Below are 20,554 nucleotides of genomic sequence, written 5' to 3'. Positions count from 1 at the left end.
GTGGCGTGGCTATCCCCCCTGGAGATGATTTCTTGCTTTTTGTCTGTCTTTCTGGAGAGCGCACGCATCCTACAGCAAAAACCTCTCCAAAAAAAGAAAAGAAAAAGAAAAGAAATGTCTTTTATAGGAAAAGTATTAGTTGTAAGCTTACATATATATGCTTTTACATATATATATGTATATATATATATACACACACACATATATAATTTACTTTATATATATATATGCAGCTTAGATTCTACTCTGAAATATGAAGATTCGCAAAATTTATATTTGTTACTTATCACATATTTTAAATACAACAGTAAAGTAATATAAATATTCCGATGGGAATACATTAGGAAGAAAAATATGCTAACTCTCCAGTCATTAATTGAGGTATCAACAAAACCTTTTAATTATAGCTATGTTTGTTCCCCTTTAACACATACTAGTGTATCGTAAATTTTAAGATGTACCAGCACGCACATATTGAATTGGTTTTGTCATTATCATACACAACAAAAGACAGCTCTGTAAGTGTAACCTACAGAAATGGAAGAGGGATGGCAAATGGATTTCAGCTTGGCTATTTGATACAGCAGAATATGGAGTCATATTTAAACTCAACCATATATTGCTACAGAAAGTAAATTATATGAGGAGGTGGTATGGCATCAAACATGTTATATGAACTGCCATCACTGGCCTCCAGAATAAATATAAATATAAATATAATTAAATTCATTACTCATAGGGTCAACTATGATTCAAAATATATTTGGCTCATTTTCAACTTACACAAAATATAAATGCCTTTTATTTGTAGAAACATACAATAAACAGAAAATGTTTAAACTGATCAATGTCTATTTTTTAAAAAAGAAAACTATTTCTTTAATCTGAAAAAGAATAGCAATAATTACATACAGCATACTATAGTGGCTACTTTATGTAAGAAGAATCACTAAACATCTTAACCAAAAAGTGATCACTTACTTTCTGAACATGTAGTTTCACCATTAGTAACAACTTCAGACTCTAACTGCAGTCCATCAAGACAAACTGATAAGTCTCCTATTGTCTCTGCTGGCTCTTTGTCACCTACAAGTTGCAAAGTCACAACCACTTCTTCAACTAGAAGAGAATAAAATTATAGAAAAAAAAGGTCACTTTCTTCCTTCAAGCCATTTTAAGCATTAGAAATCTAAAGTAAGAAAAAATATACATACATACATATATATGTGTGTGTATATATATATAAACCGTTTTACTATATACTTCAAAGGATTGAAGTCTTGACATCAAAACACTGTATTTTAAAAAGAACAAAATTTACTAACGTTAACGTTTTAGTATTCATAATGCAAAATATTAAATATCTCAATCATTTAATGTATTATAGTCATTCTATTCTTGTAAGACTATAGTATAGGGGCCAGAAGGTGGCATGATGGTTAAGGCACTGGACTCCCACATGGCCAACCACGAGTCAAATCCCAAATCTAGGAGCTTGCTTTCTTACTTTCTCTCTCTCTCTGGTGAGCGCATGTGCCCTACAGCAAATTAAAAGTGTGTACTAATAAAGTTAAATATGTCTTAAATAATAATAAAATTTAAAACATAATAAAAAGACTATATGAGACAACAAAGATTATTCAGCAATGTACATCTGAATTATATTGTGTGAAAACATCATTTAAAAATGGATGTTAGGCTGGCACTGGAGTGCACCATTTAAGCACTGTGCACAGAAAACTGGACCCCACATGGCCATCCAGGGTTTGAGTCCTGGCCCAGGATCCTAAAAATATGCAGAAATGGAGTAAAAAGGATTGTGGCATGAGCAGGCCCCATTGGGGTATGCTTGCTTGCTTGTTTTCCCTTTTACACACACACAAGCACCCTCCCGCATTATAAAAGAACAAAATAATTTTTTAAAAAGATGAAAATACATCAAAAGTTCTAATAAGTAAGAAAATTCTTAGACGTTTTAATCAAGTGGTAGAAAAAATGTTATAAAATCATGACATATTACTTAAAACAAGCAAGCTACAAACTTATACATGGAGGTAAAAACCACATCATCTAAAGTGAGAAGATTTTAAAAAATAAGCATTTGGGGGGAAGTAAATCTGTCAAGATATTAACCAAAATAGTCTCTAAAATGGCATTATGTTTTTTCCTTCATTTATGTTCTGTATCTTTTAATTTTTCCATAATTGACTAAGTATTACTATAATAATATCCATTTACTAAATAAATATTTACTAAAAATACTGACTAGGAAACAAGGTTTTTTTAATTTAAGTTTTTATTTTTAATTAATTAATTTACACTCAGAATGTTTTAAATGGTTCAAAGCTTTCCCCCTTGTTAGTCCTATAACCAAATAAATTTAAAGGTATAAGTAAACATGAATTGTTTTGGATGCTTATGTAGCATATGAATTTCTTCCCACAAAAACAGCTAAGCACAGTATCTGATAACTCTTACATACATACGTTTCATATTGTTTGACTTTAATGTTTCATAAATATCTAATGCGGCAGCTCCCAACAAAACATCAGATTTCAGTGTCTGGTGACTCCACACACGAAAATTTAATTTACTCACAGGGGTAACGATACTAAAAGTAAGAAAGGGAAAAATATTATTTCACATTAAATATAACAAAAAAAGGGGATTCTAAATAAATTACAATTAAGTTTTAACTTCTCAAGTCTCACTACACCTATTATAGTTTACTGTCCAACCAATATTGGCCTAGGTTCTGTAATCTTATGAAAACTACATTGGATCAAATTCTGGAAAAGAAATACATTCTTTCTGAGAGTCTACCTATGTCTCTTAGCCCATCATATTTCCAACATCATATTTACAAGCAATAGGTAGTTTAAACTATAAACTTTTCATTTCATATTGCCCCTTTGCAGGGGGATTACTCCCATGTAGTTGACTGCAGTTCGAGCCCCTGACCTGGTGGCTTAAATTCACACTGGGCGCATGTGCGTGCGTGCCCAAGATCCCAAGAGGAGAAGAGAGGAGAAGGGATTGTGGTGTGGCCATACTACCTAGGGGGAGATTTCTCGCTTTCTGTCTTTCTGGCGAGTACACGTGCCCTATAGCAAAAACCTCTCCCCCCACCAAAAAAAAAACCAAAAAACCTCAGATGTGACTCTCAGAAGAACTATTTAGTATGTATTATACTAAGAAAGCATTTCTTAGGCCACCTTGGTGGTCCAGCTGTGTGGTTCAAGTCCTGGATCTGGCAGCTTAAAAAACATGCCAGGCATGTGTGTGCATGTGTCTGAAATTTAGAGAGGAGAATGAAAGAGAAGGGAATGTGGTATAGAGCCAACCCCTTTGGTGGCTGATTTCTCACTTTCCCTCTTTCTTTCTTCTTTGTTTGTCTCTGGTGAGTGCATGCATGCACCCTACAAAAACAAAACCAAAAAGAAAAAAAAGGAAGCATTTCTATTAGTCAATTGGGAGATCACAACTGGAATAAAATAAAAGGCAAATAAATTTAATTTTACTTTTTTAATATGTGAGAGGATACATAAAGTATAGTCAAAGATGGTGATGCCTGAATTATTTTAATTCAAATCTACAGAGAAGTGTGAAAAGCCTGCTTAAAAGTAACAATGGAAGCTGTGTTAAAATTCCAGACCTGGAGCCAGCTCACTGCATATTAGTTAATGCATATACTGTAGATCCCACATGACCAACTGTGTAGTTCAAGTCCAGACAACTTGCCCAAAATTCCAAATGGAAGGAGAAATGGAGAGGGCATTGTGGCATGACCATTCCTCATGCATGCTTCCTCTCTTTCTCCTGTGAGTAGATACACCCTCCGGCAAAATAAATTAAAAAAATAAATAAATAAAATACTGCAGGCCTGGGCTAGCCAGATGGTGAAGGAGTTAAGCACTGGATGAAGAAAACCAAAGCCAACATGACCAACTAGGATGTGAATCTCAGTCCCTGCAGCTTGAAGAATACACCAGGTACATGCATCCCCAGGATCTTGACAAGACAGTAAATTGGAGGAAAAAGGATCATGGTGTGACATGACTAGGTCTCATTAGGGCTTGATTTTTCTATGTGTCTTTCATGCATGCACCACGTACCCCCTGAACTCGTTTTTTGTTTTCGTCTTTCAATTGCAAGCTAATCTGCTGCAATGAAAAATTCAGAAGACTTTATCTGTAAGTTCCTCATATATATGGACCAAGTAAGAGCACAACCATATGGAGCTAAAAAGAGAAGTCTGTTTTTTTCTTAAATTTATTAATTTTTTTTTTTAAAGACAGGGTCTTGCTATGTGGCTTCCTGAGTTACTGAGATTACAGATTTCATCCAGCCTTTTATCTTAACCTTTAAGCCTCAAGTGAGTTCATGATATTAACAGCTAAGAGCCTCAAAGTGCCAATCTAATGAGCACTGACAGCAGGTGGTAGAAATTAGATGAGCATTCAGCCTATTTATTATTTAACTCTTTTTTATTTCTTTTAAATAGAGGTTTCTGCTATAGGGTGCATGCACTCGCCAGAAAAAAAAAAGAGACAGAGATACAGAAGGCAAAAAAACACTCCCCAGTGGGGATGGCCATGCCGCAATCCCTTCTGCTCCATTCTCTTCTTGGGATCTTGGGTGGGCATGCATGCACACACGCCCAGCCTGAGTTTAAGCCACCAGGTCTGGGACTTGAACCATGGTAGACTACATGGGAGTCCAGCAACATACCCATTATGCCAACTGCTAGTTCCCGCTCTATTTATTATTTTGCTGAACATCTCTAGCATTATGGAGGCTGTGATGTTTTAAAGATTTGTCTTTTTAAAATTTTTACTCATAATTTTGTCTAATGCAGACTCACTCTATAGTGGATAACTAATTAAAAACAGTCTAACATCAGAACCAGCAATTGGCATAATGGCTATGTTGCTAGACTCCTATATAGTCGACTGTGGTTCAAGTCCTGGATCCGGTGGCTTAAATTCACGCCACACGCATGCGTGTGTACCCAAGATCCTGAGAGGAGAATGGAGGAGAAGGGATTGCAGTGTGGCCATCCCCCCCCCCCCCCAGAGGGGGTGATTTCTCGCTTTCTGTCTTTCTCTCTCTGTGTCTTTCTGGCAAGCACATGCGCCCTATAGCTAAAACCTCTCCCCCCCCAAAAAGAGTCTAATATCAATGTTGAAATAAGTACAGATAAGGAGCATGAGAATAATTCTGGGGGCTACCAGGGGGCATGGTGGTTAAAGAGCTGGACTCCCACCGCAGTTTGAGTCCTGGACCCAGAGACTTGAAACACACTGGTGCGTGTGCTTACATACCCAAAATCCCAAGGGGAGAAGAAAGAAAACAGGATGGCAGCTTAGTCATCCCTCCAGTGGGTGACTTCTTTCTTTCTCCATTTCCCCATTGAGCACAGACACCCTATAGCAAAAACCTCTTTTCTTTTCAGATTTTTGCCATAAGGCATATGCACTCTCCTCCATTCTCCTTTTGGGATCTTGGGCACACACATGCACTAGGTGTGAATTTAAGCTACCAGGTCCAGGACTCAAACCATGGTCGACTACATGGGAGTCTAGTAACGTAGTCATTATGCCATCTGCTGGTCCCTTTTTGTCTTTTTTAAAGTTTTACTATAGGGCATAAGAACAGAGAAGACAAAGTGTTCCCTGGAAGAATGGCCACACCACAGACCTTTCTCCTCCATTCTCCTCTGGGATTCTGGGCATGTATGTACACATGCCCAGCAAGATTTTCAAATTGCTGTGGTTGGGGACTCAAACTGCAGAGATGGCATGTGGACCTAGCTGCCTTAACATCCATGCTACCTGCTAGCCCAAAAAGAGCTTATCATTTTAAATGTCTCATCTCAACATTTGGAAATAAAACTTTATTTTTTTAGTCACTCATTTGTCTAAGGAAAAACAAAGAATTCCAAATACCAAGTGATGAAAGCAACTTTTAAAATATTTTATTTTCTAACAGTTATATTTTAATACACATTTGGTCCCCAAATCAAATATGTAATTTTTCTTTTGGAGAGGTTTTTTATATAGGGTGTGTGCACTCACCAGAAAGAGACAGAGACAGAAAGTGAGAAATCACCCCCCAGGGAGATGGCCACACTGCAATCCCTTATCCTCTATTCTCCTCTTGGGATCTTGGACACGCACACACACACGTGCCTGGCATGAGTTTATGCCACTGGGTCCAGGACTCGAACCGCGGTTGACGACATGGGAGTCCAGCAACACAGCCATTACGCTAACTGCTGGTCCCTCAAATATATTATTTTAAAATCCATTTGCTGAGGGTCAGCAGCTGGCATGGTGGTTAAGGAAGTTGGACTCCCACATGGCTGACTGTTGTTCAAGTCCTAGATCTGGCAGCCTGCTTTCTCACTTTCTCTCTCTCTCACTCTCACTCTTGCTCTGCCCACCTCTGGTCAAATTAAAATAAATAAATAAAGTTGAATAAAAATAATTATTTAAAATAAAAACAAATAAAATAAAATATAATCCATTTGCTGATGTACATGATATTTAAATTTTTAATATGAAAATTAATCTGTAGGAACCAACAGCATAGTGGTTAAGGTGCTGTACACTCCCAGATGGCCCACCATGGTTTGAGTCCCAGACATGGTGGCTTGCTTTCTCATTTTCTCTCTCTGTATGTCTCTCTCTGGTCAAATTAAGATAAATTAATGAATAAATAAATAATCATAAAAAATTAATCTGTAATTCCTTTCAGTAAGTAGTCAATATTTTAGGATACAATATCAACATTTGGGGCTTTCCCAAGTAAGTGTTGAAATTGACTTATATCCTACTTCTGTGGGTTCATATGACAGACAAAAAAAAAATCAACACATAAAGATACACACACAGGGATGTATACTGCCTAATAGCACATTAAAAACCAATTAATTAAGCAATAGGGAACTACAAAAATGTATTACTGTTTTTCCACATTAAAGAATATTACGTAGCTATATAAAAAATTATAGATCTCTAAACTGTAACAAATGTGTTAAGTACATAAACTTGTAACATTAATTTACTTAAGTACGTGAACATATAGAATAGAAATATGTACCATAACACTTTAAAAAAGAAAACTCTGGGACCAGCAGTTGGCGTAAAGGTTACATCACTGGACTCCCATGTCATCGACTGCAATTCATGTACCAGACCTGGCAGCTTGAAACTCATGCAGGGCCCATGTGCATGCCTGCCCAAAATCCCGAGAGGAGAATGGAGGAGAAGGGGCTGCAGCATGGCCATCCCCCCCGGGGGGCTGATTTCACACTTTCGGGCTCTCTGTCTCTTTAGCAAGCACACACACCCTGTAGCAAAAATCTCTCTCAAAAAAAGAAAACTTTGAGGCCAACAGATGGCATAGCAGTTAAGCCGCTGGACTCACATGGCTGGTGTGGTTCGAGTCCCAGCTCTAGTGGCTTTAAAAACATGCTGGGTGCATACACTTGAATGTCCCAGATTCTGTGAGAAGAAGGAATTGCGGCATGGCCATCCCCATAGGTGGTGATTTCTCACTTTCCCTCTCACTGTCTCTGTCTCTTTCCAGCGAGTGCACGTACCTTAAGGCAAAAACATCTTAAAAAAAAAAAAAAGAAAGAAAAAGAAAACTGTGTTAGCTTATGTAACACTGGTATTTTTAAAAAAGGATAGTATTTTTTTTAATTATTAACTTAATTTTTAAAAAAGTAAGCTACTCATAGCCCCCTAATTTAACCCTAACTTAAGAAAAGGGATGCTACAAATCTTTCTAGGGCCATAACCAAGGATTATCACAATTGTTGTTTAGTGGTAATAGTGATACCATCATCAAACAAATGGGAAAAAATAAAAACAGACAGGAAAAACAGAGAGGGAGATATTTAAAGAGAAACAAATAGGATATTACAGCAAAGAGTCTTGGAAACAGTGGAAAAAAGGCGGGAAAGGAGCAAAGAAAATAAGAAACTTTTAAAAGTTGCATTTCTGATCACCTAACTAAACAAAATATACTGCAGAGAAGAATTTCAGACGTACACTGTAAGGGGTTGCTTCCATTTGGGACTGTTCGTGTTGTTGCATTTTTCTGTCTTCTTTGACTGTCCATCTACTGCTACTTCCACATAAGGGCTTGGTCCAAACCAATTCTTTTTATTTTCTTTAAGTTTTGCTGAGATGACTATATAAAAAGAAAAGAGGAATCATTTCAATATTTGAGTTATTGTTAATTTACTCCTGAAATCAATTTAAACTCAATAAAGATTATTAATTTCACTCAGATAGCAGTTATTTCCTAAAATGTTTCCTTATTTTCATCACTCATGACCTTTGCCATTTCCTCCCCTCCTAGTAAATAAATTTAGGATTTACCCCACACCATCTATTCAAATTCCCATCAGTAGACTTCCACTGTCATTATCAATAGTGCCAGAACTCAGGTCTAGTAAAAAGAACATTGACAAACTTGGTCAACAAAATCTGAATGCCTACTGCATGTCAAATACAGCTCTAAACTCCGTGGCATGACACAGTAAACAATATAGAAAAGGCCCTGGCTATCAAAGAGATCATATTCTAGTTAAAGAAACATCCTTGTGATGAAAAACACACTGATATGACAGATATGAGTTGGGAGTAAAAGTCTCTGAGACACTACTTTTAAGAAATCATCTATGGGCTGACCCCATAGCACTGTGGGTAAGCATTGTGCAGAGACTTATATGCCACATGGCTGCCCAAGGGCTTAAAAACACACCAAGCACAGGGTGGCATGGTGGTTGGGGCTCCGGATTCCCATGTGGCCTACTGCAGTTCGAGTCCTGGATCTGGTGGCTTGCTTCCTCACTTTCCCTTTCTATCTCTCAGGTCAGATTAAAAAATAATAACAAATAAAAATAAATAAGTAAATAATCCTTAAAAAAAAAAAAAGAAAAGAAAAGAAAAGATGCGCACACACCAAGCAAATACTGGTCAGTCCAGAATCCTGATGGGATAGAAAAATGGAGGAAAAAAGTGCTACAGCATGATCAGGCCCACTGCAAAGTGTTTTGCCTCTTTCTCTGTTAGTCTCTGACTCATGTACACACACCTGGAGGGAAAAAAATCTGAATGATGACAAGTCAGCTACATAAAAACTGAAGGTAGAAAAGAATAGAGCATTCCAGAGAGGAAAAAGAGTGAGCCCTAGCTGAAGAAAGGTATACGAGCACAGGAAAGTTATCATAAATGATGTGAGATGAACATTGCCAGTCAAGAAAGAAATTCTACATGAGTGGGAAAGCCAAGAAAACGTTACAAACTAAGATTTAATTTTTTTAAAAAAAGAATCTCACATATCTTAAATTATCTGCATAAGAGCTTCTTACATTGCACATCTTGAATGCCAATGCCCATCAAAGTTAAAGCACCCATGGCATTGCTAAATGTTCATATAACTTCTACCAAGAAGCTCAGTATACAGTCTGGACATCAAGTTACCACAGTTTCACGTGGTGGCCTTGAATCTGTGACTTTACACATATCAAACACTTTAATGCTCATATATGCCTTTTTGGTGGCATCTAAGCCAACCACAGGGTGACTGTTCTTCCAATGAATGTACACTCTATGTATTACAGTTTGATCATTACTCTGAAATACTTGGTATAAAAAAGTTGTATAGAATTTTAAATAAGGGGAACCAGCAGTTAGCGTAATGGCTATGTTGCTGGACTCCCACGTAGTCGACCGTGGTTTGCGTCCTGGACCCAGTGGCTTAAAACTCACGCCGGGCGCATGTGCGTGTGTGCCCAAGATCCCAAGAGGAGAATGGAGGAGAAGGGATTGCGGCGTGACCATCCCCCCTGGGGGGTGATTTCTCGCTTTCTGTCTCTATGTCTCTCTCTGTCTGTCTGGCGAGTACACGCGCCCTATAGCGAAAACCTCTTGGGAAAAAAAAAAGAATTTTAAATAAGTATATATATTACAATGAATATATATATATATATATATATACAATGAATATATATATATATATAATACACACACACACACTCACACACACACACATATCTGAAGAAAAAGAAGAATTGCAAGAGATGAGGCTAGAGGGACCAGCAGATAGCATAATAATTACATTGCTGGACTCACATGTTGTTGACTGCAGTTCAAGTCCCGGACGCGGTGGCTTATAACTCACACCGGGTGCATGTACATGTGTGCCCAAAATCCCAAAAAGAGAAGAGAGAGGGGATTGCAGCATGGCCATCCTGCCTGGGGGTGTGTGTGAGGGTATGCAGCCTAATAGCAGGAGGCAGTTATTGGAATGCCTCATTAATCGCTTCATTGGGAACTGGCTGACATATGCCTTGGATGCAAGGGGCTTTGTAAAAACATTTACAGGCACAGGAAACATCTTGACCCTTGCTAGATTATGCAATGCCTGTTCATACAATGTTTATGGACTGCCAGCTATGCTCTCTGAAGTTACAAGAGGCCTTCACTCAAGTTTCAACAAGCCAGCACACCTGCCAATAAGCAAGCTCGCTTGACACAGGATACATACCCAGGTCACACGTGACAGCAACAAGACCCTGAAAACGTATACTCTGAAGGTGCTTATCTCTGACTGTGAGACTTTAATCGCATTCCTACACACTTGTAAAAATCTCACCACGCTTTGTAAAATGAATAAATAAAGATGCTCAGCATGACTGAGTGGCACAGCTTGTCTGTGTTCATCTGCATTTCTGTCTCTGTGTCTTTTCTTTTTCCCCAACCTTTGACTTTGCAGGACCAAGCCCTACAATGGACACCGACAGGGGTGATTTCTCTTTGTCTCTCTGACAAGGACACATACCCTATAGCAAAAATCTCTTTCTCAAAAAATAAATAAATAAATAAATAAATAAAAAAGAGATGAGGCTAGAGAAGCAGGTGATGAAGAGGCACATATATATATGGCGCATGCACTCACCAGAGATACAGAGAAAGTAAGCGAGAAATCATGCTCCGGGGGGATAGCCAGCTACAATCCCTTTTACTCCATTCTCCTCTTGGGGTCATAGGCACACAAACACATGCGCCTGGTGTGAGTTTGAAGCCACCGGGTCCGAGATTTGAACCATGGTCGACTACGTGGGAGTCCAACAACGTAACCATTATGCCATCTGCTGGTCCCACAACCAGAGTTTTAATCCCTGGCCTGGTTTGTCTCAAATGCATTGGGCACAAGTGCAAGTGAGACTGAGAGACTAGAAGAGTGGAGGAAAAGGATCACAGTATGACCAAATCCCGTGGAGAGTGCTCCTCTCTCCATGTTTCTTTGTCTTGCCTACACAGGCGTGCACGCACACACACATGTACGTGTGTATATATATATATATATACACACACACACATATGTATATATATGTTACTTATGTAACTTGCAAAAGTAAAGACTATTAATAGACTATCTAGGGGCCAGCAGGTAACCCAGTGGTTAAAGGTGCTGGATTCCCACATGGCTGACTGCGGTTTGCATCCTAAACCTGGCAGCTTGCTTGCTTGCTTTTTCTTTCTCTCTATCTCCATCTGGTCAAATTAAAATAATAATAATGATGAATGGAATTAAATAAATAAACAAATTTAAAAAAAGAATAATTGAAGGTTTCAATATTAAGCTACCAAATTAATTAAGTAATTAAATTCTTAAGACAACTGGCCCAATTTAAATCAGCTACACAAGCTAGCTTAAAGATGGAGTGGGGTCTTTTAATTAAGAATTTGGATTTAGCAAATAAATACAGAATATTATCTTTCAATGAGAAGCCCATACTGTTAAGGAAAGAGACTATAGTTAGTGAAGGAAATCCCAAAAGAAAAATTCTAGAAAATTGCCATCTCAAGGCAGCTTTACGGGCCAGCTGGTGGAGTGATGGTTAAGGCAGTGGATCCAACATGTGTGGTTCTAGTCCCATGCAAAGGCTTAAAAAAATATACTGGTTGTATGTACATACATGCCTAAATCCTGAGAGGATAACAGAGGAGAAAGGACTGTAGCATGGCCATTCCCCTTGGAGGTTCTTTCTCTGTCTCTCTTTTTCTCTCTCTCTTTCTCCCCCTCTTCCCTCCTTTTCTCTAACAAGTGTACATATCTTATACCAAATTTTTACAATCAAACGACAGTATTACTTTTATATAATTAAGTCGTTGGGCTTTGAGGAGTGTACTAATAAGATAATGGTCTGTGACCTAACATATTCAAAAGCCTGAATAGGATACAAGTCAGGTATTATAGAAACTAAAATAACAGGTCCAGCTCCATGGCAAAGAAACAATGTGCTGCTCAAGAGAAGCTGGATCACACATAGAAGCTGTGATTTAAATCCTCAGCCTGGTCATCTTGAAACACATTGAGAACGCACATGAGTGAGTGCACAAGATCCAATGGGTTTGAACATTAGAGGGAGGAAATCATGGCATGACCAGACCCTGTAGGGGTGTTCCCCTTTCTTTCTCTCTCACTCTCATATACACACATACTCTGTCATGAGTAAAGGGGAAGAAAATAAATTTTAAAGGAACTAAAATAACATACAGAGAATAATTGTTCTATAATCAATGTTATTAAATTAAAGGGAGAGACTGAGGTTTCACAGCATGACAAAAATACATGCATGTCTAAGGAAAATTCAGTAACTCATACTGGGTAATAGAATGGTTCACATAAGAAGACCCATGAAGAGCCCATCAACAGACTGTGAAAGAGCTTAGGCTCAGGCTAAAAAATTCTGTGCATGGGTTAAGAGAAGTACTATAGATTTTTTTTTTAGTAGAAATGCAACATATCAGGTAACTTATTAAGAACATTAGTATCTGGGAGCCAGTCCTGTAGCACAGGAATTAAGGGAGCTAGATCCCATATGGCTGACCACAGTTCAAAGCCCAGCCCCAGCTACATGAACAATATGCCAGGTGCACGTGTGAGTACACCCAAAATACTGGTGAAAAGGAAGATTAGAGGAAAAGTGACTGTGGTGTAACCATGGTCCATGGGAGGGTGCTTTCTCTGTCTTTCTCTTTTTCTCTCTCTCTCTAGCAAACACAGATGCCCTCTTAAAATAAAAAATAGAAAAAAAATTAATAAAATAAAAAGAACAATAAGGGAGAAGTGATACACAGTATGGTTAGAGGAAGAAACAAATAGAAATATTAATAATAGCAACCAAAGGATTTGGACACATTCCTCAGAAAAAGACACATGAATGGCCAATGGGCACTTGAAATGATTCTCGACATTAGCCATCAGAGAAATGAAAGTCAAAACCAAAATGAAGCCCAGCTTCTGTGTGTGTCACAGCTGGTAGACTGCAAGAGCTGAAAGCAACGTATTAATCAAGATTCAAATTCCCAGTATGGTAACCAAACTAAGAAGGCTGGAGGACTGGAAGAAGGTGAATAGACCCTGTCACAAGTGCTTCTTTCTCTCTCTCTCTTTCTCTCATAAGTACATACACATACACTCTATCATGAATAAAAAATAAAAACTGTGGGGCTGGCAGGTGGCGTGGTGGTTGAGGCACTGGACTCCCACATGGCTGACTGTGGTTCAAGTCCCAGACCTGGCAGCTTGCTCTCTCTCTCTCTCTTCTCCCTCCCTCCCTCCCTTCCTCTGTTCAAATTTTAAAAATAATAACAATAAATAAAAGAAAAATATTTTTTAAAAATTAAAAATGCTTCTAAAAGTTAATACTACCTCAGAATCACAAGAATGGCTATAATCAAAACAGTTAACGATCATTGGTGAGGATGTGGGAAAATTAGAATCCTTATGGGACCAGCAGTTGGTGTAATGGCTATGTCGCTGGACTCCCATGTAGTCGACCATGGTTCAAGTCCCGGATCCAGTTGCTTAAACTCACACTGGGTATGCATGTGTGCGTGCCCAAGATCTGAAAGGAGAATGCAGGAGAAGGGACTGCGGCATGGCCATCCTCCCTGGGTGTGTGTGTGTGTGTGTGATTTCTTGCCTTCTGTCTATCTGTCTCTCTGGCAAGCACACGCACCCTCTAGCAAAAAACTCTCAAAAAAAAAAGAAAGAAAGAAAGAAAGAAAAAATATCCTTGTATATTCCTGGTAGGAATACAAAATGATGTAGCTGTTTTGAAAAATAATTTGGAGGGGCCAGCAGTTAGCGTAATGGCTATGTTGCTGGACCCTCATGTAGCCGACCGTGGTTTGAGTCCCGGATCTGGTGGCTTAAACTCACGACGGGCCCGTGTGCGTGCATGCCCAAGATCTCGAGAGGAGAATGGAGGAGAAGAGATTGCAGCGTGGGCATCCCCCCAAGGGGTGATTTCTCACTTTCTATCTCTCTGTCTCTGTCTTTCTGGTGAGCGCACACGCCCTATAGCAAAAAACCTCTCAAAAAGAAAAAAGAAGAAAAATTTGGAATTCCTCAAAATACTAACCATGAATAGCATATTATTCAGCAATTTCACTCTTAGATCTATACTCAAGGGAACTTTTTGAAATCATACATCTTTATGAAAACTTGTAAACAAATATTCACAGCATTATTTATAATAGCCAAAAAGTAGAAACAACACAAATATCCATCAGCTTCTGAATGGATAAAGGTGATATGTTTATACAATAAAAGTGATATGTTTATATAATAAAATATTATTTGGCACTCATAAGGAATGAATTACTGATACATGCTACCATATGGATGAACCTTGAAAATATTAAGCTAAGTGAAAGATACAAAAGGCCATACATTGTATGATTTCATTTATATGAGAGACACAGAACTAGCAAATCTATAAACAGAAAGTAGATCAGTGGTTGCCTAAGTGACTGGATGGCTGGGGGGAAATGGATAAACTTCTCGTGTGTAAGGGATTTCTTTTTTTTTTTGGAGAGGTTTTTGCCATAGAGAGCGTGTGCTCGCCAGACAGACAGAGAGAGACAGAGAGACAGAAAGTGAGAAATCACCCCCCAGGGGGGATGGACACGCCACAATCCCTTCTCCTCCATTCTCCTCTTGGGATCTTGGGCACGTATGCGCCCGGCGTGAGTTTTAAGCCACTAGGTCCAGGACTCGAACCACGGTCGACTACATGGGAGTCCAGCGACATAGCCATTACGCTAACTGCTGGTCCCCAGGGATTTCTTTCTGGAGCAATGTAACTGTTCTAAAATTGATTATGCTGGCTACACAACTCTGTGAATGCACTAAGAAACACTGACTTCTACAAGGGTAAACACTAATGGAATGTATATCTCAGTAAGACTGTTAATACAAAACAAAAAAGAAATGTTCCTGTTCTCAAAACTAAATAAAAGGAACCACTGTATCTCAGCACCCCAAGAAACACTTATCTTTTTCTAGCCTGTGAGATAGTGACTGCAAGTGGAAGACCTTTTAGAACTGCAACCACTGAAACCGTGACTCCAATAATGAACTCCACAAAATACTGTATGTAAATTGGTGTGCACTCAGCAAACCACGGTCTCTTCTGAACCCAAAAGAGACCAGGTATCAATTACAAAATACAGCACTAGTATGGTAACTGTAATGGCAGACATCAACAGATCTGCATTGCCAATATGAAGAGCCAGTTTCTATTGGAAGGACAAGTCTCCCTTCTATTTCTTTCTTTCTTTCTTTCTTTCTTTTTCTTTTTTTTTTTTTTTTTTTGGTTTTCGCTATAGGGCATGTGCTTTTAGAGAGACATAGAGAAAGAAAGTGAGAAATCACCCCCCCCAGGGGGGATGGTCACACCGCAATCCCTTCTCCTCCGTTCTCCTCTCGGGATCTTGGGCACACACGCACAAGCGCCTGGCGTGAGTTTTAAGCCACCGGGTCAGGGACGTGAACCACGGTCAACTATGTAGGAGTCCAGCGACATAGCCATTACGCTAACTGCTGGTTCCCAAGCCTCCCTTCTAGATGTCACACCTTTTGGGGCCAGGCCAATGTAAAGGACTCTGTATGCTGAGTGACAACTTTCCTGCTCTCAGAATTAAATGAAAGGAGCCACTGTATTTCAGCACCCTGAGAAACAAGCTTGTCTTTCTCTAGGTGTTTCATGCTACTACACCTGGCCTTTAAGTGTGAGCCAGAACTGAACCTGGGCCCCATGTGGCCTCAGTCTGCCAAGCAGTAGTATCTAGCATGTGCTATTACAGCTAAGCCAATGAGTCAAAGAAAAACTCAAGAAGCAGAAAGAGATGATGAGAATCAAAAGAGAGAGCAATGTGAGCAGTTAAGTTGTACTCTATCTTGCCAAAGAAAAAGGGTAAAGTATTTTGAACCTAAAGAATTGGTCTGGACAGGCCTCCTTGAGTGAGTCCACACTTGGAGCCTGGGAGTAACTTTGGAAGTTTCCCCACTCTGTTGCCCACCACTCTGGTGGCCTGGGCTCGCCCCACCCATGAGGAGACTTGAGCCTGGTCTGGGTAGGCCTCCTCTCATGAGTCCACCCTTGGAGCCTGGGAATAACTTTAGAACTTTTTGGGACGCTTTTTGTATACTTGATCCTCTTGACTAAGTTTTATCTCCTTAGCTTCCTACCATCTCATCAAAAGTTGAACGTTTGGTAGAAGCGCCAAGCACCTGAAGTTACCTGTAACTACTCTAACCTGGGAGACAAAGCTCTCCAACAGGAACACACCTGGGAACTAAGGGTAAAATTTCCTTTCCCAATACTACAGAATCTCCTCCAATAAATAGAAAAGAGTAAATACTGGGGCCAGCAGATGGCATAATCGTTACGTCACTGGAATTCCATGTAGTCAACTACAGTTTGAGACCCAGATCTAGTGGCTTGAAAACTCATATCGGGTGTGTGTATGTGCATGCCCAAAATCCCGAGAGGAGAATGGAGAAGGGATTGCAACATGGCCATTCTCCCTGGGTGGTGACTTATTACTATCTGTCTCTCTAGTGAATGCACACATCCTATAGCAAAAATCCCTCTCTAAATTAAAAAAGAAAAAAGTGAATACTGTATCAGATTACCAAGAACCAGCACAGTTCTCAAAGAAACATGTGAAAACAAGGGAATGGATAACTTTCCCCCAGGTGAGTACAGTAGCCCCTCACCAACAATGGACAGCACAGAGAAATACACAGAAATGTCAGAAAAAGAATTCCAAATATTCATAGAGACAATCAGTTCCAGGAAATGAGAAAATCATTTCAGGACATGAAAGAGTTCATTTGTAAACAAATAGACACCTTAAAAAAGAATCAAACAGAACTTCTGAAAATGAAGAATACAAGAAATTAAAATCTCCCTAGAACAAATTAACAGCAGATTGGACGAGGCAGAAGAATCTCTGACCTGTCTCCAACATAGACCAAATCACCAAAAAGAACAGAAAAACAAAAAAAATTAGGACAACATACAGGAAATTCTAGACACCATGAAATGCCCACATATCTGTAATAATGGGTATTCCAGAAGGTGAAAAATCTGCTAAATGCATGGAAAACTTTTATGAAATACTATCTGATAATTTTCTAAATATAGAGAAACATGAAAAAATTCAGACCCAAGAAATTAAAAGGACTCCAAATAGAATCAACACAGAAAGATCCTACCCGCTGGTACATCATAGCCAAATTGATCAAAATTAAAGATGAAGACAATATTCTAAAAATGGCAAGGAAGAAATGTCAAGTTACTTATACAGGTTATCAAATTAGGCTAACATCAGACCTCCCAACTAAAACAATGCAGGTAAGGAAAGAATGGAAAGATATATTCAAAACATTCAAAGAAAAACAATTTCAGCAAAGATACTATATCCAGCAAGATTATCCTTCACATGGAAGAACAAATAAAAGTATACTCAGGTAAACAAAAACAGAAAGAATTCACCAATACTAGACCAGTTCTATAGGAAGTACTGAGGGGAGGGCTGTATCAGGATAACTAAACAGAGACAAACAGAAATAGAAGAACAAAATAACAACTGAAAAAAGAGCTAACCAAATGACAGGGATAAGTCTGCAAATATCAATAATAACATTGAATGTTAATGGATTGAATTCTCCCATTAAAAGATACAGACTGGCTGAATAGATACAAAAACAGAAGCCACCTATATGCTGCTTACAAAAAGCAGCACCATATAGACAGCTGATAAGGACATACATACTGAAAGTGAAGGGCTGGAAAAAGTTATTCCGTGCAAATGGAAACCAAAAAAAGGCTGGAGTTGTGATACTGGTATCGATAAGATAGACTTTAAGATGAAAAATGCAAGAACTTTAAGATGAAAAATGCAAGAAGGGGGCCAGCAGGTGGCATGATGGTTAAAAGGTGCTGGATTCCCACATGGCCAACTGTGGTTCAAGTTCTGAACCTGGCAGCTTGCTTTCTCCCTTTCCCTTTCTCTCTCTGTCTGCCTCTCTCTGGTCAAATTGAAAAATAACAACAGATGAAATTAATTACATAAATAATTTTTTTAAATGCAAGGAGAGACAAAGAAGGACAGACATCATATAGTACTAAAAGGACTTGTTCACCAAGATGTAACACTTGTAAATATTTATGCACCCCACACTGGAGCACCCAAATACATCAAAGAGATACTGTTAGATCTCAAGGGAGAGATAGACTGCAACACAATAATTACAGAGGATCTCAACACCCCACTGTCTCCTCTGGGCAAATCATGCAGACAAAAAATACACAAAGATATACAAGATTCAAATGATATCATACCTGAAATGGATTTGACATCTACAGAGTATTTCCCCCAACTACCACAAAATATACATTTTTCTCACCCCCACATGGAACATTTTTGAAGACTGGCAACATGATAGGGCATAAAACAAGTCTTTACAAATTCAAATGTATAGAAACTACACCCAAAGTCTTTTCCAACCATGATGGAATCAAACTTGAAATCAACTAGAGAAAAGAGTTCTCAAAAATTCACAAACACATGGAAACTAAACAACCTACTCCTGAATGACTTTATAAGCACAGAAGAGATTAAAGATGGAAATTAAAAGGTTCATAGAAAACAATGATAATGAACAAACAAGTATTTATAGCCTATGGAACACAGCAAAAGCAGTTGTAAGAGGGAAGTTCACAGCAACCAGTGCCCACAAAAAGAAAGCAGAAAGGTGGCAAATAAACAACCTAATGACACAAATCAGAGAACTAGAAAAACAGCTAAAACAACAACAAAAAATCCAGGAGAAAATAAATAACAAAGATTCAAGCAGAAATAAATGAAAAAGAGAATAAAAGAACTATACAGAAAATAAGCGAAACCAAAAGCTGGTTCTTTGAGAAGATAAACACCGTTAGCTAGATTAATCAAGAACAGAAAGGAACAGGTAAATCAAATCAGCAAGGAAACAGGCATTACAATGGATATAACAGAAATAAAAAATATCATCAAAGAATACTATGATCAACTATATGCCAACAAACAAGAAAGCCTAGATGAGATGGACAAATTCCTGGACATGTATAACTTACCAAGATTGAACCAAGAATAAATAGAAAGTCTGACTGGACTCATATAAGCAATAAGAGTGAATCAGAGCAGAAACAGATAGTCTCCCAAGAAAGAAAAACCCAGGGCCTGATGGCTTTACTTTTGAATTCTATAAAACTTTTCAAGAACTAACCCCAGTTCTCCTTAAACCATTTCTAAAAATTCAAAAGGAAGCAACCCTCCTGAATTCATTCGATGAGACCTCCATCATTTTAATTCCAAAACCAGACAAAGATATGACAAAAAAAGAAAACTTCAAGTCAATAGCCTTGATGAATACAAATGCAAAAATTCTCCCAACAAGATACTAGCAAATCATATTCAACAACATATTAAAAAGATTATACACCATGACCAAGTACCCTTTATTTCAAGGATGCAAGGATGGTTCAACACACGCAAAACAACAAATATATCACATTAACAAAAGGAAAGATAAAAACCATATGATCATATCAATCAGTGCAGAAAAAGCATTCAAAGAAATACAACATTCCTTCATGATTAAGACTCTCAGCAAAATCGGTAAAGAAGGGACATTCCTCAACACAATAAAAGCCATCTATGAAAAACCTATAACATCATAATTGATTTTTTTTTTTATGATAAACTGGAACAAGACTTTCTCCACTCCTTTGTAACATAGTACTGGAAGTTCTAGCCAATGCAATTAGACAAGAGAGTCATATAAAAGGCATCCAAAAAGAAAAAGAAGAAGTGAAATTATCTCTATTTGCAGATAATATGATGCTGTACATAGAAAAATCTAAAAGAATCCACCAAAAAAAAAAAAAAAACCTTCTGGAAGTGATAAATGAATATAGTAAGGCTGGCAGGATACAAAATCAACATACAAAAATCTATAGCATTTTTATACACCAAAAATGGACAAAGAAAGAAAGAAATCCCATTTATAATAGCCACAGAACTAAAATCTAGGAATAAACCTTACCAAACTGTCAAAGATCTCTACAGAGAAAACTATGAAATAGTAAAAAAAAAAAAAAAAAAAATTTACATGACACAAAAAAGGG

At 38.2% G+C, this 20,554-nt stretch overlaps 1 protein-coding gene across 3 annotated transcripts in view; it reads right to left on the bottom strand.

Annotated features, from left to right (window-relative positions):
* ITCH (itchy E3 ubiquitin protein ligase) overlaps nt 1-20,554 on the bottom strand; it is a 196,019-nt gene that overhangs the window by 78,159 nt on the left and 97,306 nt on the right. For all 3 annotated transcript variants that reach the window (XM_027770142.1, XM_027770143.1, XM_006144022.3), the window contains 3 exons: nt 8,061-8,202; nt 2,487-2,611; nt 982-1,119 (listed from right to left, as the gene is read on the bottom strand). In XM_027770142.1, coding sequence (XP_027625943.1) covers nt 982-1,119; nt 2,487-2,611; nt 8,061-8,202 — 405 coding nt within the window. The remainder of the gene's footprint in view (nt 1-981; nt 1,120-2,486; nt 2,612-8,060; nt 8,203-20,554) is intronic.

Source organism: Tupaia chinensis, unplaced genomic scaffold (genome assembly GCF_000334495.1).
Source record: "Tupaia chinensis unplaced genomic scaffold, TupChi_1.0 Scaffold000115_1, whole genome shotgun sequence".
NCBI lineage: Eukaryota > Metazoa > Chordata > Mammalia > Scandentia > Tupaiidae > Tupaia > Tupaia belangeri.
This window is presented reverse-complemented; position numbering and strand designations above follow the sequence as displayed.